Source organism: Penicilliopsis zonata (assembly GCF_001890105.1).
Source record: "Penicilliopsis zonata CBS 506.65 unplaced genomic scaffold ASPZOscaffold_4, whole genome shotgun sequence".
NCBI lineage: Eukaryota > Fungi > Ascomycota > Eurotiomycetes > Eurotiales > Aspergillaceae > Penicilliopsis > Penicilliopsis zonata.
Genome location: NW_019208914.1, coordinates 1,289,089 through 1,306,586, shown reverse-complemented (window position 1 = coordinate 1,306,586; position 17,498 = coordinate 1,289,089). Strand labels below are relative to the sequence as shown.

The 17,498-nt window shown below is 53.0% G+C and overlaps 7 protein-coding genes across 7 annotated transcripts; 3 read left to right on the top strand and 4 right to left on the bottom strand.

The window, feature by feature from the left end:
• Positions 1–153: 153 nt before the first annotated feature.
• On the bottom strand, positions 154–1,183 carry ASPZODRAFT_1625336 (hypothetical protein). The gene is made up of 3 exons (XM_022726582.1): positions 770–1,183; positions 287–714; positions 154–190 (listed from the first exon to the last, which is right to left on the bottom strand). The coding sequence occupies exons 1-2, from the start codon at positions 1,017–1,019 to the stop codon at positions 446–448; spliced, it is 519 nt and encodes a 172-aa protein (XP_022583081.1). The 5' UTR covers positions 1,020–1,183; the 3' UTR covers positions 154–190; positions 287–445.
• A 164-nt stretch (positions 1,184–1,347) lies between these two features.
• Positions 1,348–3,193, bottom strand: ASPZODRAFT_61744 (hypothetical protein; the record flags this gene model as incomplete). Its single annotated transcript, XM_022729008.1, has 6 exons — positions 1,348–2,402; positions 2,466–2,558; positions 2,609–2,744; positions 2,819–2,920; positions 2,993–3,054; positions 3,097–3,193. 6 exons carry the CDS (start codon positions 3,191–3,193, stop codon positions 1,348–1,350), a joined length of 1,545 nt encoding a protein of 514 aa, XP_022583080.1.
• A 1,389-nt stretch (positions 3,194–4,582) lies between these two features.
• On the bottom strand, positions 4,583–5,383 carry ASPZODRAFT_14698 (hypothetical protein; the record flags this gene model as incomplete). Its single annotated transcript, XM_022725215.1, has 2 exons — positions 4,583–5,040; positions 5,173–5,383. The coding sequence occupies 2 exons, from the start codon at positions 5,381–5,383 to the stop codon at positions 4,583–4,585; spliced, it is 669 nt and encodes a 222-aa protein (XP_022583079.1).
• A 224-nt stretch (positions 5,384–5,607) lies between these two features.
• Positions 5,608–7,639, top strand: ASPZODRAFT_14697 (hypothetical protein; the record flags this gene model as incomplete). Its single annotated transcript, XM_022725211.1, has 4 exons — positions 5,608–5,921; positions 6,026–6,153; positions 6,212–6,798; positions 6,875–7,639. The coding sequence occupies 4 exons, from the start codon at positions 5,608–5,610 to the stop codon at positions 7,637–7,639; spliced, it is 1,794 nt and encodes a 597-aa protein (XP_022583078.1).
• Positions 7,640–8,508: 869 nt separating this feature from the next.
• On the bottom strand, positions 8,509–9,710 carry ASPZODRAFT_130636 (hypothetical protein). Its single transcript, XM_022722553.1, has 2 exons — positions 9,497–9,710; positions 8,509–9,386 (listed from the first exon to the last, which is right to left on the bottom strand). Exons 1-2 carry the CDS (start codon positions 9,573–9,575, stop codon positions 8,542–8,544), a joined length of 924 nt encoding a protein of 307 aa, XP_022583077.1. The 5' UTR covers positions 9,576–9,710; the 3' UTR covers positions 8,509–8,541.
• Positions 9,711–10,089: 379 nt separating this feature from the next.
• ASPZODRAFT_61916 (hypothetical protein) lies at positions 10,090–10,977 on the top strand (the record flags this gene model as incomplete). Its single annotated transcript, XM_022729028.1, has 1 exon — positions 10,090–10,977. One exon carries the CDS (start codon positions 10,090–10,092, stop codon positions 10,975–10,977), a length of 888 nt encoding a protein of 295 aa, XP_022583076.1.
• Positions 10,978–11,282: 305 nt separating this feature from the next.
• Positions 11,283–15,808, top strand: ASPZODRAFT_130634 (hypothetical protein). Its single transcript, XM_022722552.1, has 6 exons — positions 11,283–11,503; positions 11,556–11,649; positions 11,712–14,685; positions 14,785–15,092; positions 15,182–15,548; positions 15,676–15,808. Exons 1-6 carry the CDS (start codon positions 11,473–11,475, stop codon positions 15,691–15,693), a joined length of 3,792 nt encoding a protein of 1,263 aa, XP_022583075.1. The 5' UTR covers positions 11,283–11,472; the 3' UTR covers positions 15,694–15,808.
• Positions 15,809–17,498: the final 1,690 nt, after the last annotated feature.

Sequence of the window (17,498 nt, the reverse complement as noted above, 5' to 3'; positions counted from 1 at the left end):
AGATGAAACGACTAACCCATGAGACAGAATTGTAGGAGACATTGAAATCTTCCGCGATGGCGGTCATGGTCATCGAGACGGTGAAGTAGTCAAAGGCATCCCATATCCAGGCAGTGAACCCGCCGGCAAACATGAGCCATTGGTGGCGGTTGAGCTGCTTCAAGGTTTTATAAGGATTCTTGAGCTTCGTCTACAGAAATAGCACGGGTGTCAACATCGGAGTTTCACAAATCCTGGGAACAATTCGAGGGCAGCAAGTAGCGAGGAGCAAGTAGCGAGGATTTACCTTTGGAGGTTTCAAGCTGGAGATACGGGTCGTAAAGTAATGGGAAATCTGGCTGGGAGAATAAAACCACCCAAGTTCCATATGGTTCCTCATGGCGGTAGGAGAAGGTCAGGTTTGATAATTGAGATAGAGGAGGTCTGCACAGAGGCAAGACATGGCTCATAATTTGATATTTAACCATTCTCTAGAAGACCATCCGCGCGCAGTGATCGTTTCATGTCGTCTATGGTTTCTAACCCATGCTGTGCTCCAGGATCTGTAATCATCCCACGTTCTGTGGCACGAATGCGGAGAAATGCGGAGAAGGCAAGGATCGTTCAAGCATGACAGTATTAGTGAACTTTTGCGGGGTAGATGCACCCGAAAGTCCACAGAGCAGGCCTTGTTGCATTCTGATACGTCGGCTCTGGGAGGAGAAAGCCAAGACGCTTCACTGATCAGCATCCTGCTCCATACGACAGTACGTGCAGGGGGTTAGCGGACCAGCTGATGAATAGGAGACCGTCGATGTGGCGCCATCTGGGTCTATCTCTTGATCTGAGGCATTATTGCTTGATTTGCTGTGATAGAACCGGGATTGGGATGAGAACAAGTAAGGGAGATGGTGGTGTGTGCTGTGGCCTGTTACCAGGGCCCCTCGCTTTACCCTGGTCAAACGTATTTTCTGGCAGCTTGAGCGGAGGTTAGTCCTGTTCCAGACTGACTCTGGCTTGTGGAAGGAAGGGATTGGCATCCAGACGGTAGTACCGAGAAGAAGCCGTCGAGAGGAGGCCCCAGAATCAAGACTGCTGGTAAGACCGGAGGATGTGAAAATGACCTTTGAGCCGCGTAGTTGGTAATCCACGGGAGAGGATGAAGCAAACAGGCTGTAGTTACTCTCATTATATAAATCGTTAGCGATTAAATTCGTAGTATGGATAGAAGAAAATCTATGGACTTTTAGCGGTGGTCAGGTAAGAGAAACGCCATTTAAGACAAAGAAGAAAACTCGAAAGTATCGGTAAAAGAAAAAAAGTTGCTATAGTGATTTCTCATGCTGTGAAGAGGCGATAGACACAAAATTAATCGACAAAGATAGTCTTGGACAGGGAAGAATAGTGCTTGAAGAAGCTCTCGAAGAGTCTGATGGCATGTCCCACATCATAGGTACCGCCGGTCTCGCGAATACTGTGCATGCTCAGTTGCGGGTTCCCCAGGTCCAGAGTTCTAGCGCCCAAGGCAGCAGACAGCATGGGGCCGATGGTGCTGCCACAGCTCGAGTCGTTGCGCACGACAAAGAGCTGGAGAGGCACGCACGCTCCACCGTCCTCCGCCGCTTTCTGGGCGACCTCTTGCAGGAGGACAATGCCAGGCGAGTTGGTGGCGTAACGGGCATTAGCGTTGATTTTGATGACCGGCCCCTTGTTCATTTCCGGGCGGTGGTCGACCTCGTATTTGCCCGAGTAGTTGGGGTTGACCGAGTGCGCCATATCGGCCGAGACCAGGAAGGAGGTCGATAGAGTTTGCTCGTACGCGGTGGAGAGATCCACATCCCCAGCCTTGACGTAGGACGCCTCAGAGCCGGCATCCTCAAAGTGGCCGGATGGGAGGACGGACAGACGGCGGATGATGGCGGGCAGGACGTTGGAGTCGGCACCCTGGGCGGTGCGGCTGCCAATCTCCTCGTGGTCAAAGAGAGCGATCAGACGAATGGACGACTCGTCCTCCAGCGCCGACTTCTCGGCCACGGAGTCGATCAGGCCGGATATCGCACAGAAGGAGCAGTTGAGGTTGTCCAGGCGCGGGGAGAAAATGAATTCCTCCAGTAGGCCACCGAGACAGGACTTTTGCGTGTCAAACAAGATCAATTCAAAGTCCAACACGTCAGCGGGGGTGACACCGGCCTCGGTTGCGATCAGCTCGACAAGGTAAGGATGGTGACGCTCCGTCATGGCCTTGAGCGGAGCCAGATTTCCGGGCTTATCCGCCGTCGCTTCGGGCGCCGCCTCCTGGGAGGGACGGGTACGGTTGAGCTCTGCGGCTGCGAGGCCGGCAATGGGGAATAGCTGGGTCTCCTTGTTGAAAGCGAATGTCTCCTGGCGATCCAGATGGATGGCCAAAGTGGGAATCCGAAGTACTAGACCCCGTTCGGTCAGTCTTACAGCCGCAGGGCATAAGAAACGAAGGAGAGAATACGTACTGGGTCGGTCGATCTTGACCAGCTTCTGGACAATGGAACCATCCTTTGCCCGCACCATCACACGACCGGCAACTCCCAGATCACGATCAAACCCTGTCACGAGTGAGTACGTGCAGCATGCCAATCGAATGGAGGATACCAACAAGTGTGCCAGATGCCTCCACCATAGGTCTCGACGCCGACCTGGATGAAACCTTCGCCGCTCTTCTTGCTCACAGGCTTGACGCGGAGTACGGGAGAGTCGGTGTGAGCACCGATCATGGCGATCGAATTACCGGGCTACCGATAAAAATTTCCAGATGAGCATGACACGATTCCCGCTTGTTACCGATGATGCTATACAGTGTACACACCTTCCATTTCTTGCCAATGGCAAACGCCACGAGGGTCGTAGTATTGCGAGTGAGGTAATACTTGCCGCCTGGTTGGCAGGTAGACGCCCACGAGTCTCGTTCCTAATGCACACATGTGAGAAGACGGACGTGGTCCAACGATTCACGAACAATTAGACAGCTAGTTAACTATACCTTAATCTCTTGGAAACCGGCCTTGGCGAGCAGATCCTTGGCGGACTGGACGGCATGGAAGGCTTAAGGGCGGGTTAGACAACAAGGGATCGATCGGTGGGGACGGAAGGGGGTGGATAGAGAAGAGCCCTTACGGGTGGGAGACGCGTTGACGAAGGACAAGAAGTCCAGCGCGGGCTGCTTGCTGTCGACGGAGGCCATGGTCGAGTATCCGAGGCGTTGGAAGACGGGATTCTGACGATGCTGGGGACGGAGGTGAAGGGGAAGGGGAAGATTGTGCAGAAGCGAAAAGCTGGGAGCGAGGATAACCGAACGGGCGGGAAAATGTACAAGAGGCCAGTGCAGCTGGAGCGGGGAGCGGGCAACCAGAACCATCTGCGGCATGAGATAAGCTCCTGATCCTGAACCAGACTGACGGACGAGATCGAACAGAATCTGGTTTCACTCACGTCCTGGTCTATTATCTATCCCCCGCAAAACCAGCCAAGCTGTGGCGAGTGGGGCGGCTGTCTTGGACTTTTTTTAGAGAATATTAGCGACGATTGAGGTAGAGGGTAGTTAGATAGATAGGAGAGAGGTAGAGAAGAGGAGAGGTAGAGTGGTAGTGGTTATCTAGACAGCGATGCAGCCAGGCAGCTAGGCAGCTGAGAGGTGCGTAGAGTGTACCTAGGTAGGGACTGCAGACTGAAGCCAAAGTACAGCGTTTTGATACTCTCTGGATTCTCCCATTATTATTATTATCATTATTCAAACACCAGTTTATTATATACCCAATTATCAATCAGTCCTTGTAACTGTTCAATCCTATCGACTGCCTGTATAATTCTCCTAGTCATCAACGATAGTTACGTCGTCTCTGGTACTACTACGTGGAGCAAGGCGATGAGTATGCCACCGGGATACAACCGACTATTCTCACAGAATCGCTGTACATATATGGCACTCTCCATCGCAAGTATAGTGTGTATCTGTATAGATTGGATTTTTGGCAAGTAACTCTAGTCAAGTTAGCTAGTCTGTACCTGGGAGCACAGGATCTCCCATCACTGCTGAGTACTGGTCTTGAAGAAGACGACAAACACTTCTGGCAGGTCGATTGATAAGAGTACGGAGTACATATCAACGGCCATGAGACATGGAGTATCTAGCCGTAGGCCTAGGTCGTGGAACTCGGCAGGAATCGACACGTGTTCAGGAATCACAGCTCTCAATTCAATCTGGGGGGTGTACTTGGTAAGTCTCGTGTAGGACCTACCAAAGAGTATCTGAGAGCTACTGACCTCACGACTGACTCCTGTAGAGTACTCGATAGCAGGTACCTAGGTAGGAACCACGGTATTGCTTGACATCTCTTTCTATTGACCATTATTGCAATAAACCATCAGTTACTCCGTGGAATGATAAAGAATGAGAGTCCTGGCTGGAAAGATCTAGACAGGAGGTAAGTAGTACTGTGTAGAAGTTAGAAGTCATCTCCCTCTGTAGTTACTCCGTACAGAGTATTACTGAGTAGAATAAGTTCATTGATAATAACTTATAACTTATAAGAGGTAGAGTCACGACACCGCTAGTCCCAACACGCTTAGACCATCAGCAAGGGCATTCCAACAGAGCGCGCAGATCGAATCGGCAGGCGGGCGTTTCGCGTCCACCACACGAAAACATCAACAATCCGAGGCCCAATGATAAGGCACCGTCAGGCTGGCCGTCTGCCAGAACAGAGACAGCAGAGCCGGCAGCGACGCGCCCCTTGACTTGGGAGTAAACAAAGAAGCGTCTCCTCGTCGACGGACGCCGGCAGCGGGCGTTGGACGTGCCCTCCTGCAGTCCGTCCACGCCTTCTCTTCTCGCGGTGTAGGAAGATACGGGAGTACAGGATCGCCCAGGCTCGTAGTCCTCCCTCTCTAAATTATGAGACGTCCAAAACTCGCGGCCGCACACCTCCTGGGGTGTCCAATTCCATCGCGCGGTTCCCTGGGAAATTCTCCGTGCTGTTGGGCCCGTCCCAATCGGGACTAGCGCTCCCGACGCGTGACTGGAGGGAGGCCCTGGGAGGGAGGGAGGGATGATGGTCCCAGGTAGACTCCAGAGAGAACAAAGCTTCGCATCGGCCAGCGCCCTTACAAGTGCTCTCTGTTCCCCCCCCCACCACCACCGCTATCGATCCGACTCTTACTCACATCCTGGCTGCGTCGATCTCAAATGAGCCCCCACGAGTTGTCGTCTCTTTCCAACGCTGCCGTCGTCTGGTGAGTGAGAGCGTGTGTGCGTGTGTGTGTGTGTGCTTCTGCTTTCCCCCGTTGCTGCGCCGCCCTTGCAACACACCACTACCACCACCGCCTGGGAGAGGTTGGGTCGGACCTGTCGACTGGCGGCCAACGGCGCACACATCCCGGGAAAAACGACCGATCGAACCCTGATCCAGGACCGGAATCTTGTCGTTCCGATAGCGACCGTACCTTTTTTTTTTCCCCTGCGATCTTTCGCGAGTTGTGGCGGCCGGGTGACGACAACGCTGTCGCATGGGCCTACCGTTGCTTTGGTGATCTCGCCTGAACCGAATCGCCTGTAGGGATCGATCTGAAGGAAGGAGTCCGCAGGCGCCGTTTGTCGAGATGGGTGATCATATCAAGGAGCTGGAGAGTGCGACCCGAGAGGCTACAATGACGCAGGCGAAATCTCAGGCGGCACCTGTCGCGAGTGCACTGAATATCGCCTCCCCCCCAGGGTCGAAAACACCGCCCAGCATGCCGGCTAAGAAGACGATTGTATTTCCGGCGGATCAGCAGAAGAGTCGCACTGCCTCCGAGCCGATTGATGCGGATGCCTTGACCAAGGCTCTGAAGGATTACGAGGACGCCGGTCGGCGGCGGGAACGAACCCCAGGGACCAGTCCCAGTCGGAAAAGGCAACGGGTCTACGGAGACAGGTAGGCGACATCGTTCCATACTCCTTTGCTTTTATTGTTTTTGCCCTTTGTTACCCCGCCTGCAGTCAGAGGAGGGGAGTCTTGTTGTCTAATATGGTCTACAGATTCATTCCAAACCGCGAAGGTCAAGACTTGCAGGCAACATACAGCCTACTACACGAGGACGGATGCCCGTCCACCCCGTCAAAGACGAAAAAGCGAGCTCCTCACTCCGAGCTTCATTTCCAAAAGAGTCAGTGGGATCTGAAAGCCACTGTTGTTTCCCATTCCTGGCTAACAAGCGGATGTAGCGGAAGAAGCAAATCGCATGTACTCGCGAGTCTTGCGCAGCGAGCTGTTCGGCAATACCGTCCCTCAGAGTGACCTGGATTCGTTATCGCCAGATCCCTTACTCGGCCTCAACGGCGGGATCATCGAGAAAACCCGCTCCCATACCCCTCCCACCCACGTTGTCTCGAACCTTCCCCCGGCAAGCATCACTCCCTCCACCCCGCATAAAAACCTCTTCACCTACGCATCACCCCGACCAGGCTCAGGTCAGCCTACACCCTCGAAAACTCCTCGCAGCCAACACGGCCCGAACCTCAACGTCCGCTCCGAACTCTACAGCCTCTCTCCCATCCGTTATGATAGCCAACGCATCCTCGAAACGCCACGCAAGCAACCCCGTTATGTGAATAAGGTCCCCTACAAAGTTCTCGACGCCCCCGATCTCCAGGACGATTTCTATCTTAACCTTGTGGACTGGGGAAGCAGTAATGTCTTGGGCGTGGGGCTTGGAAACTCGGTCTACATGTGGAATTCACAGTCAGGCCGAGTGACGAAACTCTGCGAACTCCGTGACGACACCGTCACCAGCGTCAGCTGGATCCAGAGGGTTAGTTATAGCTTGCCTTTTTTTTTTGAGAGAGAGAGAGAGCGGGGGAGAGAACCCTTTACTAACCGGACGCTAGGGTACCCATCTATCAATCGGAACTGGCAAGGGCTTGGTACAGATTTGGGATGCAGAAAATTGTCGCCGTCTCCGAACAATGATCGGTCACACAAACCGTGTTGGGGCCTTGGCTTGGAACGACCACATCCTCACTTCTGGTTCTCGGGACCGCTTAATCTTCCACCGCGACGTGCGTTCGCCCGATCAGTACCTCCGTCGGCTGTCCGGTCACAAGCAAGAGATCTGTGGTCTCCGATGGAACACCGAAGACGGCCAACTGGCTTCTGGTGGCAACGACAACAAGCTGATGGTCTGGGACAAGCTGAACGAGACGCCCCTCTATCGATTCTCCGACCACACCGCAGCAGTCAAGGCGATCGCCTGGTCTCCGCACCAGCACCACCTCCTGGCCTCGGGCGGTGGTACCGCCGACCGCACGATCAAATTCTGGAACACGTCGACCGGATCGCTGATCAAGGAAGTCGACACAGGCAGTCAGGTGTGCAACTTGGCCTGGTCGAAGAACTCGGACGAGATCATCAGCACGCATGGCTACAGCCAGAACCAAATCGTCATCTGGAAGTACCCGCGCATGGAACAGATCGTCTCGTTGACCGGACACACCTTCCGTGTGCTGTACCTTGCCATGAGTCCGGACGGCCAGACCGTTGTGACCGGCGCCGGCGACGAAACCTTGCGGTTTTGGAAGATCTTCAACAAAAGATCCGGGAGAGATAGCGGTCGCGAAGGTAGCAAGCTGGCTGAATGGGGGACGATCCGATAAAGCGGTCCGATCTGCTGGTCTGCTCTTCTCCCACGTTCCATTTCCCCCCTTCCTTCCCCCCTCAAAGATTTCATGCATCCATCGGGTTTGCATTAGACATGGCGTTTGGGTTTTTGTTTTGCATCTTCCGCAAGTTCCAAGCATATCCGGGGCAAGGTATCAGCTCGTCTATGACTCTTTTTCTTTTTCCTTCCCTCCCGTTTTCAACGAGCCCGGGCACCGCCCCCGACTTTTCCCCTCCTGGCGTGTCTTTTTTTCCATCCTCGAGTTATTATGCCATGGTTCTCTCTGCTCGATCAGCAGGTCAGAAATTCCAGGCATATAACCTATGTTCTTTTTTCCCCTTTTTTTTTTTTTTTTTTTTTACCCCCAAGCGTCGGCGCTTCGTGGAGTTGGTGAACCAGCATGTGGCGTTTGAACCGGGTAATTCGATGTTTTGTTTTGCTTCGCTTCGTTTTCACTTTCCAATTGCTTTACGAAGTTTTCTTTTTTTTTTCTTTTCCCCTGTCTCGACCTCGATCTGCCTTCTACCTAATTGCATGGGATGCGGTTTTCCTTTCTTTTTTGCCCCCATTGATGACGAGATGACCCCTTGCGAACATTGACGCTTCGCTTCTGCTTTTGATACTCTGCTTTGCCTTGATGAAGCGGGGAATATGTGGTGCGCCAGCATATCTTCGATATTTGTCTTTACTATGAATCAATATGATCAGTGACCATGATGGGAATTGTAGTTGTTATGTATTTGTAGGCAAGGTAGACTACCTAGGTGGTTGGTTATGAGAAACGAGATCCATTATCTATGCTACACTGAATACAACGAACGCAGGATATTCGAATAGTTCAAAACTGCGCGCGCAACAAAAAACAAAAAAAAAAACAAAGCCAGCTATTCTTCGTATCTATAGAACTAACCGCCCCGGCTCGACCTGCAACAAGACCCGGACTCGTTCAAGGAAGGCCTTGGCGCGCTTCTCGTCGCCCTGGGGCACCGTCAGGCTGAACACGTTGGCGGCTGAGCCAGGGAGGTATTCCTCCGAGGGCAGCCAGGTGATCGGGGAGGGGGAGGAGGAGCTCTTCTTGACGAACGCAGAGGACCCGGCGAGGTAATCGATGAGATCCTTCTTGACCGTCTTCTTCGGGGTAACCAAGTCGGCCGCCTCGAGGGTGTTCAGCTCGGGGAAGTATTCTCCGCGCGAGGTCTTGACGGGGCTGGCGCCGAGGATCTCGTCGAAGAGCTCGTCCGCGGTGGGCTTCTGGGTCGCGGAGCGGGGGAGGTCGTCGTTGGCGAGATCGGTGGCACGCGCGAGGAAGGTCGCCAGCGGGACCGTCACGCCGAGGCTCTCCTTCAGCTTGTTCTGGACGGAGAGCACTGCAGCCAGGGAGACCGACACCGCGACGGAGATCGTGGCGGGAGGGGCCGGCGCAGCAGCGACTGCTGCTGCTTCCTCGACGGCGGCGGGAGCCTTGGTCTCGACCGGTTGAGGCGCCGGCGCGAGCTTGATATTGCTGAGGTCGAGGTGGGAGAGCTTCTCGAAACGCGCCTGCTGGGCCGCCGGGTAGTCCGCTGCAATGCTGCCTAGGTAGGCGAGCACGTCGCCCTTGAGAAGGCGGCCCTTGGGGCCAGACGCGGGGATCTTGGAGACCTCGGATTCCGGGATGCCCTTCTCGTGCAGGAGCTGGATGACAGACGGGTAGAGAGGGTAGGCGGGGTTGTGGGTTTGCGTGGCGGCAGACGACGCAAGGCCTAGAGATTCACAGTCGTAAATCAGCAATGGTTCTTCAGGGTGTATATCAATCAAGGTAAAACGGCTATCTCGGGAGATTCTCCTTCAACGGCGGCGTGGTGTAACTCACGTCTAGATACACCGTGCAGGCTTGGCTGCCTCCTGGCCATCAAGACCGGTAGTCGAAGTGCAGAAAATGAAGCCGCCATTGCTTAATCTGATGGGCCTGGTCGAGTTCGACAGACTGTGCCTTTTCCTGGAAGATCCGGAAGCGATGAACGCGGACGCTGGGATGGACAAAGTCGATCAGAGAGTCCACCACCTTCGTCAAAGGGCCCGCTCGAATTGGCGTCAAGGTCTGCTGGATCCACAGAACAGTTCACTGACGACGACCATCCACGCTGAGGTGTCAATGGCGAGGCTCCGTCTTGACCTGCGGCGTTGAGGTTGTTGGGAGCTTCACCGGCGGCCGGGACGGGAACATTTTTCTGCCGCAGCGAAATGACGGCGAAGGGCGACCAAAACAAGACAGAGAGCCTTCATTGATTTCAAAACCGACCAGTGTGGTGTTAGGTTAATTGGCGGGTGAGTTTTTCTTGACAGGAGGGGTTTGTCTCGTCTATTTCCATTGCTGATCTGGCGATTTTCCAGCAAATTGAGGCGTACGCCTAGCATCGGCACAAGCGGATTTCACCAACGCAACGTCTACAAACAGTTGCAGGCATGTTTACAAGGCGTTTTATCCATCCGGCATGCCTAGAGCAGTGCCCGCGGCAGTTCTTCCAGTCGGCATTCCATCAACCTTCTCGCAGTCCGGCATGGCGTTTCTTCTCCAACTCTCCTCTGTCCAGAGCCCCGAAACCGAGCAATGCCTCGCGAAAACCCACAACGACACAGAAAAAGCACCAAGACGCAGATGAAATGACTCTGAAGTTCGCAGGGAAACGGCCGGAGGGGTTTGGCAAGCTAGACCGCAAGGTAGCCAAAGAAGGATCGGTGGTTCTCTACCGGGCGCCCTCCCACCGGAGTTATATCCTAGGCGCGTACGGCATAGCGGCCTTTTCGTTTGCCTATTCGATTTACAATTCCAACATCGTGTTTCGAGACCCTATCATGCCGCTCCCTACGTGGCAGAAAACCTTGTTTGGTGGCATCTGTATCGTGATGAGTGTCATGGGCACGGTCTTCCTGTTCAAGACAGGTCGCTTAATAAAAACTGTCACGGCCGTGTATTCCAACGGCCAGACGCAGCTTAACTTTTCGGTTCGCCGGATCATCCCATTCATGAAGCCCTGGGAATTTACTGTGATGCCTCGCCAGCTGGTTATCTCGCGCCGACTTGTGGTTCACCCCGATGCTCTGAGACAGACAGGGACCTCTACGCGTCCGGAGGATGTCACCTTCTTCAAGGCCCCACTGAAGAAAGTCAGCATGGCCCTTTGGAAAGTCTTCCGCTCCGTGAGACAGATTTTCACTCAAGAAGACTTTGTCATGCTGGAGATGCAAGGGCTCAAGGGCGCCTTCCGAATGGACTCCAAGGGCTATCTCTCTGAAGACTTCCTCGCTATTGGAGACCCGCTGAGCGTCAAGCTCCCCCCACGCCGACAGTGAACGTGAAAGCACGGATTCATCCTGGCTACTACTCCATAGCCCCGCTACTCCCTTGTCAACATGACTCGGTGCCTGTACATATACAAGACAAACCTGTACTTCTAAGACAACTTTTCAAGTTCTCTCAATCCTACCAAATCTAGACTCTAGCTAGAGCTATATCAACTGTAGTAATCAGGGCAGGCCCAGGTCACTGCAGTCTGCACATTGCACTGTGCTGTACTGTTAGTCTGTTACAGCGATGCATCACGTGATCCACCGCGCGTGTCGAGTCTGAGCCGTGACGCGAGCACTATCGAGCGCGCGAGCCCCTCCAAACACTGCACAGCAGCTCTCAGATTATTTGCGGCATCGATCGGAACCGGCTGCGGCTGTGTGAAACCGGATTTGAGCTTGCTGAAGACTCTCGCCGAGTGCTTTTGTTTTGTCAAAGAGCGAGAGGGAGAGAGAGGGAGAGAGACATCCCAACTGCTGCACGGCGGCCGCGTCGCAAAGATGGGGAAGCTGATTCGGCTGGAGCTTTTCAGTGAGGACTGGAAACTGCGACACCGCTGAACTCGTTACTGATCAATTTACAGATTTCAAGTCTTACAAAGGGCACCATACTCTTCTTTTTGGCGATGCGTACTTCACGTCGATCATCGGACCGAACGGTTCGGGGAAGTCAAATTCGTGCGTTGTCGTCGCCCTGCTGGCTGCCTACGATGTGATGGCTAACAGGTTTATCTATCCAGCATGGATGCAATTTCTTTCGTCCTAGGTATCAAATCCTCCCATCTCCGTTCCACGAATCTTCGCGATCTTGTCTATCGAGGGCGGGTCCTACGTACATCAAAAGTCGACGGGGAACCATCTCCGGCGGGGGAAGGTCAGGAGGATGGTGAACAAGCAGAAGATGATATGGATGGGGATGCCTCGCAGGAGCAAAGCTCTCAGAGCGATCCAAAAACCGCGTGGGTCATGGCAGTTTACGAGGACGACGCAGGCGAGGAGCAACAATGGCGTCGATCTATCACGAGTCAGGGCGTGAGCGAATATCGGATCAACAATCGCATCGTCACCGCTCAGCAATACAATGAGGCTCTCGAGGCAGAGAACATCCTCATCAAGGCGCGCAACTTCTTGGTCTTTCAAGGTGACGTGGAGGCGATCGCGTCACAGTCCCCCAAGGACCTCACTCGTCTGATTGAGCAGATCTCGGGAAGTTTGGAGTACAAGGCGGAATACGAACGGCTCAAGGCTGAGGCCGAGGAGGCCGCCGAGGATCAAACTACACAGCTCAACCGCCGAAGAGGTATCAACTCCGAGATCAAACAGTATCAGGAGCAGAAGCGGGAAGCAGATAACTACACACGCAAGGCCGAGGAGCGGGACCAAGCTATCATCACACATATCTTGTGGAAGCTCTTCCACTTTCAGCGCTTGATTGACGCTTCCAGTGCCGATATCCAGAAATACCAGGACGAGCTCAAGGAACACCGCCGCGGTGTGGAGAAATACGAGAAGAACGTGGAAGACGCCAAGAAGGAGCACGCTCGAGTGGGACGGGACGTGATGAAAGCGGAAAAGAACATTGCGAAGAAGGAGAAGGAAATTGAAGAATTAAACACTTCGCTAGTGCCCGTCGACGAGAAGGTTGAGATCACGATGAAGAAGGTCGAACGATACGCTTCAAGGATCGCAGAGATCGGCAAGGAACGTGATTCGCAGTCGTCCAATGCAAAGCAACTCGAAAAGGACCTGAAGGTTGTCGAAAAGGCGCACGCCCAATGGGAATCAGAATGGCAGAAGAGCATGAACAAGAAGGGCGGTCAATTGAGTCAGGCAGACCAACATGAGTACAACAAGCTGAAAGAAGAAGTCAATCGGCGCTCTTCTGCCGAACAGCTGAATCTTGACAATTTGCGGCGACAGCAGAAAACGGAGGCTGAAGCCGTAAACAGCCTGAAGAGCAAGTATGAGAGCTCCGAGTGGCAACTTAAAAGCCTTCAGAATGATACCCAAACACTGGTCGAGCGGAAATCGGCAGTCGATGATGTGATCAAGACGGCGTCCAAAGACATCGACAGCAAAAAGAAGGAACTGAATGCCCTGACGTCCGAACGCCTGCGTGTCTCCCAGATGAGAATCGAGCTCGAGGAGAAGCTGCAAGTTGTTCTGAAAAAGCTACTCGAAGCCGATGATGGCAAGAAACAGACCGAAAGGGAAGTGAGGGCGAAGGAACTGATCTCGACTCTGAAGCGCATCTTTCCTGGCGTCAAAGGTCGCGTCAGCGATCTATGCCGTCCGAAGCAGAAGAAGTACGCAGAGGCAGTCAGCACCGTTCTCGGGCGGCATTTCGATGCTATTGTCGTTGACAACGAGAAAACCGCAAAAGAGTGTATCCAGCATCTGCGCGACCAACGGGCGGGCCAGGCCACTTTTATCCCTCTCGAGACTATTCAAGTGAAAGCTTTCAACTCGAATCTGAAAGGTATGCATCGGGGAATGCGCCCGGCTATTGAGACGGTGGACTACGACGAATCCGTGGCAAGAGCCATCAGCTACTCGTGTGGAAACGCCATTGTCTGCGACGATTTAGCTACCGCCAAGTACCTTTGCTATGAGAGACATATTGACGCCAAAGCCGTCACTTTGGACGGCACGGTGATCCACAAGGGCGGTTTGATGACTGGTGGACGTGGGCCTCAGCAAAATTCGAAGCGCTGGGAGGATGCGGAAGTGGAAAACCTGTATAAATTGAAAGACAAATTGATTGCCGATCTTGGCAATCTGCCCAAGGGTCACCGCCGCGGTACAGAAGAGGAATCTTTGCAAGGCGACCTGGTCGGTCTTGAACAGCGCCTTTCCTATGCCCGCGAAGAGAAGAAGTCGCTTGAGCGCAACTTGGAGAGCAAGCGCAGCGAGCTCGACTTTGTCAAGCGCCAGCTCAAGGAGCTTCGGCCCAAATACGAACAGCAGCGAAAGGCGCTGGAGAACCTCGACCAAGCCATTGAGGCATCGCAAGAAACTGTGAGCAGCGTTGAGGATGAAGTGTATGGTGCTTTCTGCCAACGTCTCGGCTACGACAATATCCGAGAATACGAAGTACAGCAAGGGTCGTTACAAGAAGAAGCCACGCAGAAGAAGCTCGAATTCACTACGCAGAAGAGCCGCATCGAGAACCAGCTCAGCTTCGAGAGACAGCGCCTACAGGCAACTGCCGATCGTATCAACGGCCTCAAGGCCCAGCATGAGCGTGATACAGCCCTCATCGAGGAACTCAGGGCGGAACAGGAACAGATTCGCCATAAGCTCGACGAGTGCGAGGCAGAGCTGGAGATCCTTCGTGAACGTCTGGAGGAACAGAAAGAGTTGTATGCGCATGCAGGAGAGAGTCTAACTCAGGAACGCCGAGAGCTTCAGAAGCGCAGTCGAAACGTCGAATCGTCTCTCAGGGCCGTCAACGCTCTTGAGGGCGAGATCCAGCGAAACTCGTCGAGCCGATACGCCCTGCTCCGACGATGCAAACTCGAAGACATCGACATTCCTCTCACGGATACCTCAAACTCGCTGGATCAGCTACCCATTGATGATCTCGTCCAAGCAACTGACCCGGAAGCCATGGACGTGGACGAAGATGTTACTGGCAGCAACGGGGAGGGACCAGTCATCCAGGACTATGGGATCGAAGTCGACTTTGATTCTTTGGGAGAGACACTAAAGGAGGTGATTATTGCCCTTCTTTTTTCTTTTTTCTTTTTTTTTTTTTTTTTCTATCCATCACACGCCAAAATCATTCTTTGACTAATAAAATCTGCACGTTAGGAGGCCGACGACAAACTCGAAGAAGAATTATTGGACAAAGTCCGAGCTCTAAACAGCGAGCTGGAAAAGATGACGCCCAACACCCGTGCTCTGGAACGATTGGAGAGCGTAGAGAGCAAGCTCCGGGGCACGGAGAAGGACTTTGAGAACGCACGCAAGCGGGCCCGCAAGGCGAAAGACGACTTCGAGTCAGTGATGCGCCAGCGCTCGGATCTGTTCAACAAGGCCTTCTCGCACATCTCGGAGCAGATTGGACCGATCTATCGTGAATTGACACGCAGTGCCAATTATCCTCTTGGAGGACAAGCGTACGCCATCCCCGAGTGTCTCGAATTGATGTGTAACGCCCCCCGTTTTCTTTTTGCTGACTGACATCGTTCTTGCCTTGTTGAAACAGGTATCTGGATATCGAAGACTCGGACGAGCCCTATCTCGACGGAATCAAATACCATGCGATGCCGCCCCTGAAACGGTTCCGGGACATGGAGCATCTCTCTGGCGGCGAGAAGACGATGGCGGCTCTGGCCCTGCTCTTCGCCATCCACTCCTACCAGCCGTCACCTTTCTTCGTGCTGGACGAGGTCGACGCAGCGCTGGATAACACCAACGTCGCGCGAATCGCCAACTACATCCATGACCATGCCGCGCCGGGCATGCAGTTTATCGTCATCAGTCTCAAAACAGGCCTGTTCCAGAACAGCGAGGCGCTCGTTGGCATCTACAGAGACCAGGCCGAGAACAGCAGCAAGTCGCTGACGCTTGATGTACGTTGGTTTTTCTTCCTTTTCTTTTCTTTTTTTCTCTCTCTCCCCTGCCTTGCCTTTCTTTCCCTCCTGTCCCTTTTGTAATTTTCTCTCTTTTTTCATGCAGGCTAACTGGGTTCTTGCGTAGCTCCGGAAATACAATTAATCGATCGAATATCTTTTGATTTGGAATCCCTGACACTATCCGTTTTGCTCCTATTATGTCGGTGTACACTAGTACAATAGTTCATTCTCGATTATTTTTTTCCCTTTTTTTTTTTTCTTTTTTCTTTCTTTTTCTTTTTCTTCTGTCCTTTTCTCCCTTTCTCCTTCGACTCGGCTCCGAGGTTGCACCGCGAGATAGTTTGGGTCCCCGAGTCAATGAATCAATGGATCCCTTCGATCATACAGGTGTCCTATGGGTTTTTTTTCCCTTCTAGGGAACCCGGGACCCCTCCTGTCCCAATTCTCCTGGAGTCTTGTCCTCCGCGATGCTGAGCCCCCGACTAGCCCCTTTGTACGAGTCATGTCGCTGTTCGGGACACGGCAAATCCCGAGAGGCCTGGCGTACGGAGTACAGAATACCCAGGTACCCACTCGAAACAATCCACGGCGATGAGGCTGAGTAGGTGGCGAGCTCTAAGAGAGGAAGCGATCTAGTTATAGCTTACTTCTAGAGCGGGTCAAGATTGAAGGCCCAAGGATCATGGGGTTACAGGTAAAGGATTAGCAAAGACAAGGACTGTTAGGAATGAATGAATGAATGAACGAATGAATGCGTTTTGATAGGTCTAGAGTCCGAAACACACCTACTATCTAGGTAGGTAAGTACCTATCTATCATTTCAAACAGTTGGCCCATCTTGCCTTCGTATAGGGATCTCCGAGATGGCCGGACATTGTCTCCGTGTTATCGGTAGTTTGGTGGCTGCAGGAGTGAAGCATCGAATGGGCGATTGATTACTCCTCTGTTACAGCATTCGGGCGGCTTCGTATTCCTTCTGGATTCAATATTCGATTTTATTGCTTTCCACGTACGGATCCGTACTAGGTATATTATATGAATGGTTTTTATGGACACGAACGGCTGGATAGGGCGGCGATCCCAGTGTAACCCAGCGGCAGCGCTGCAGTCAGACAGTCGTTTGGAACCGCTATCGAATTCAATTCCACCTCAACCCAAAACAATGGGATTGTTTCGTGAGACATGGGCCGTGTCAATCATACTTGGCTGATTCGCCTCAATCGGTGTCGATTGGCAGGACGCGGTTTGCTATCAAGAATCCCCCCTCCCCCTCTCTTTTTTTTGTCTCCCCGCGACTTCGTATCTCGATCAAGCAAGTAGTTAGTACATAGGTAGTACTGCCGAAATTGTCATTGCTTTTCATTGCATCATCCCATTATTAGATTAGCTTCGATCATTGCCAATAACAGTGCTAGCCAAGGGCTGTCAAATGTCAGATTCCCCTCCCAACAGGAACGTGGAGCCAGTCGGTGGTGGCCCGTTGGCGTCTTTTTTTTACCAACGTCTGAGAGCCTGAAGCAGACGTCAAAATGATTACCCCGTATGGAGCTGCTTTGGGTGCAAAGGTACCCAGTCTTTCGTAAGAAGGAGACGGAACTGCTCCGTACTAGTTAACTAGTTGACTAACTAGGTACCAGAAATAACCTAGTCCGTACTTTTGGTACAGTAGTCTGTACTGTGCGATTCGTACAGCCTGCAGGGGTGTAGACTGTAGTAGTAGTAGTGGTGGTGGTCGTCGAGGTAATGGTGATGGTGGTGGTGGGCAGTAATTGATGATGATAGCCACTCTCCACGTCGTGGAAAGCAAAATGACATCAACGGCACTTTCGTACTTCGTTGGGCAGGGCTAGGCTGTTTCCATTGTATCCTGCAAAATCGATATCGGAGGACGTGTGAAGGCGCAGACCCCCCCTGCCCTGGCTCTGACCGCACCCACCGCTCACCCAG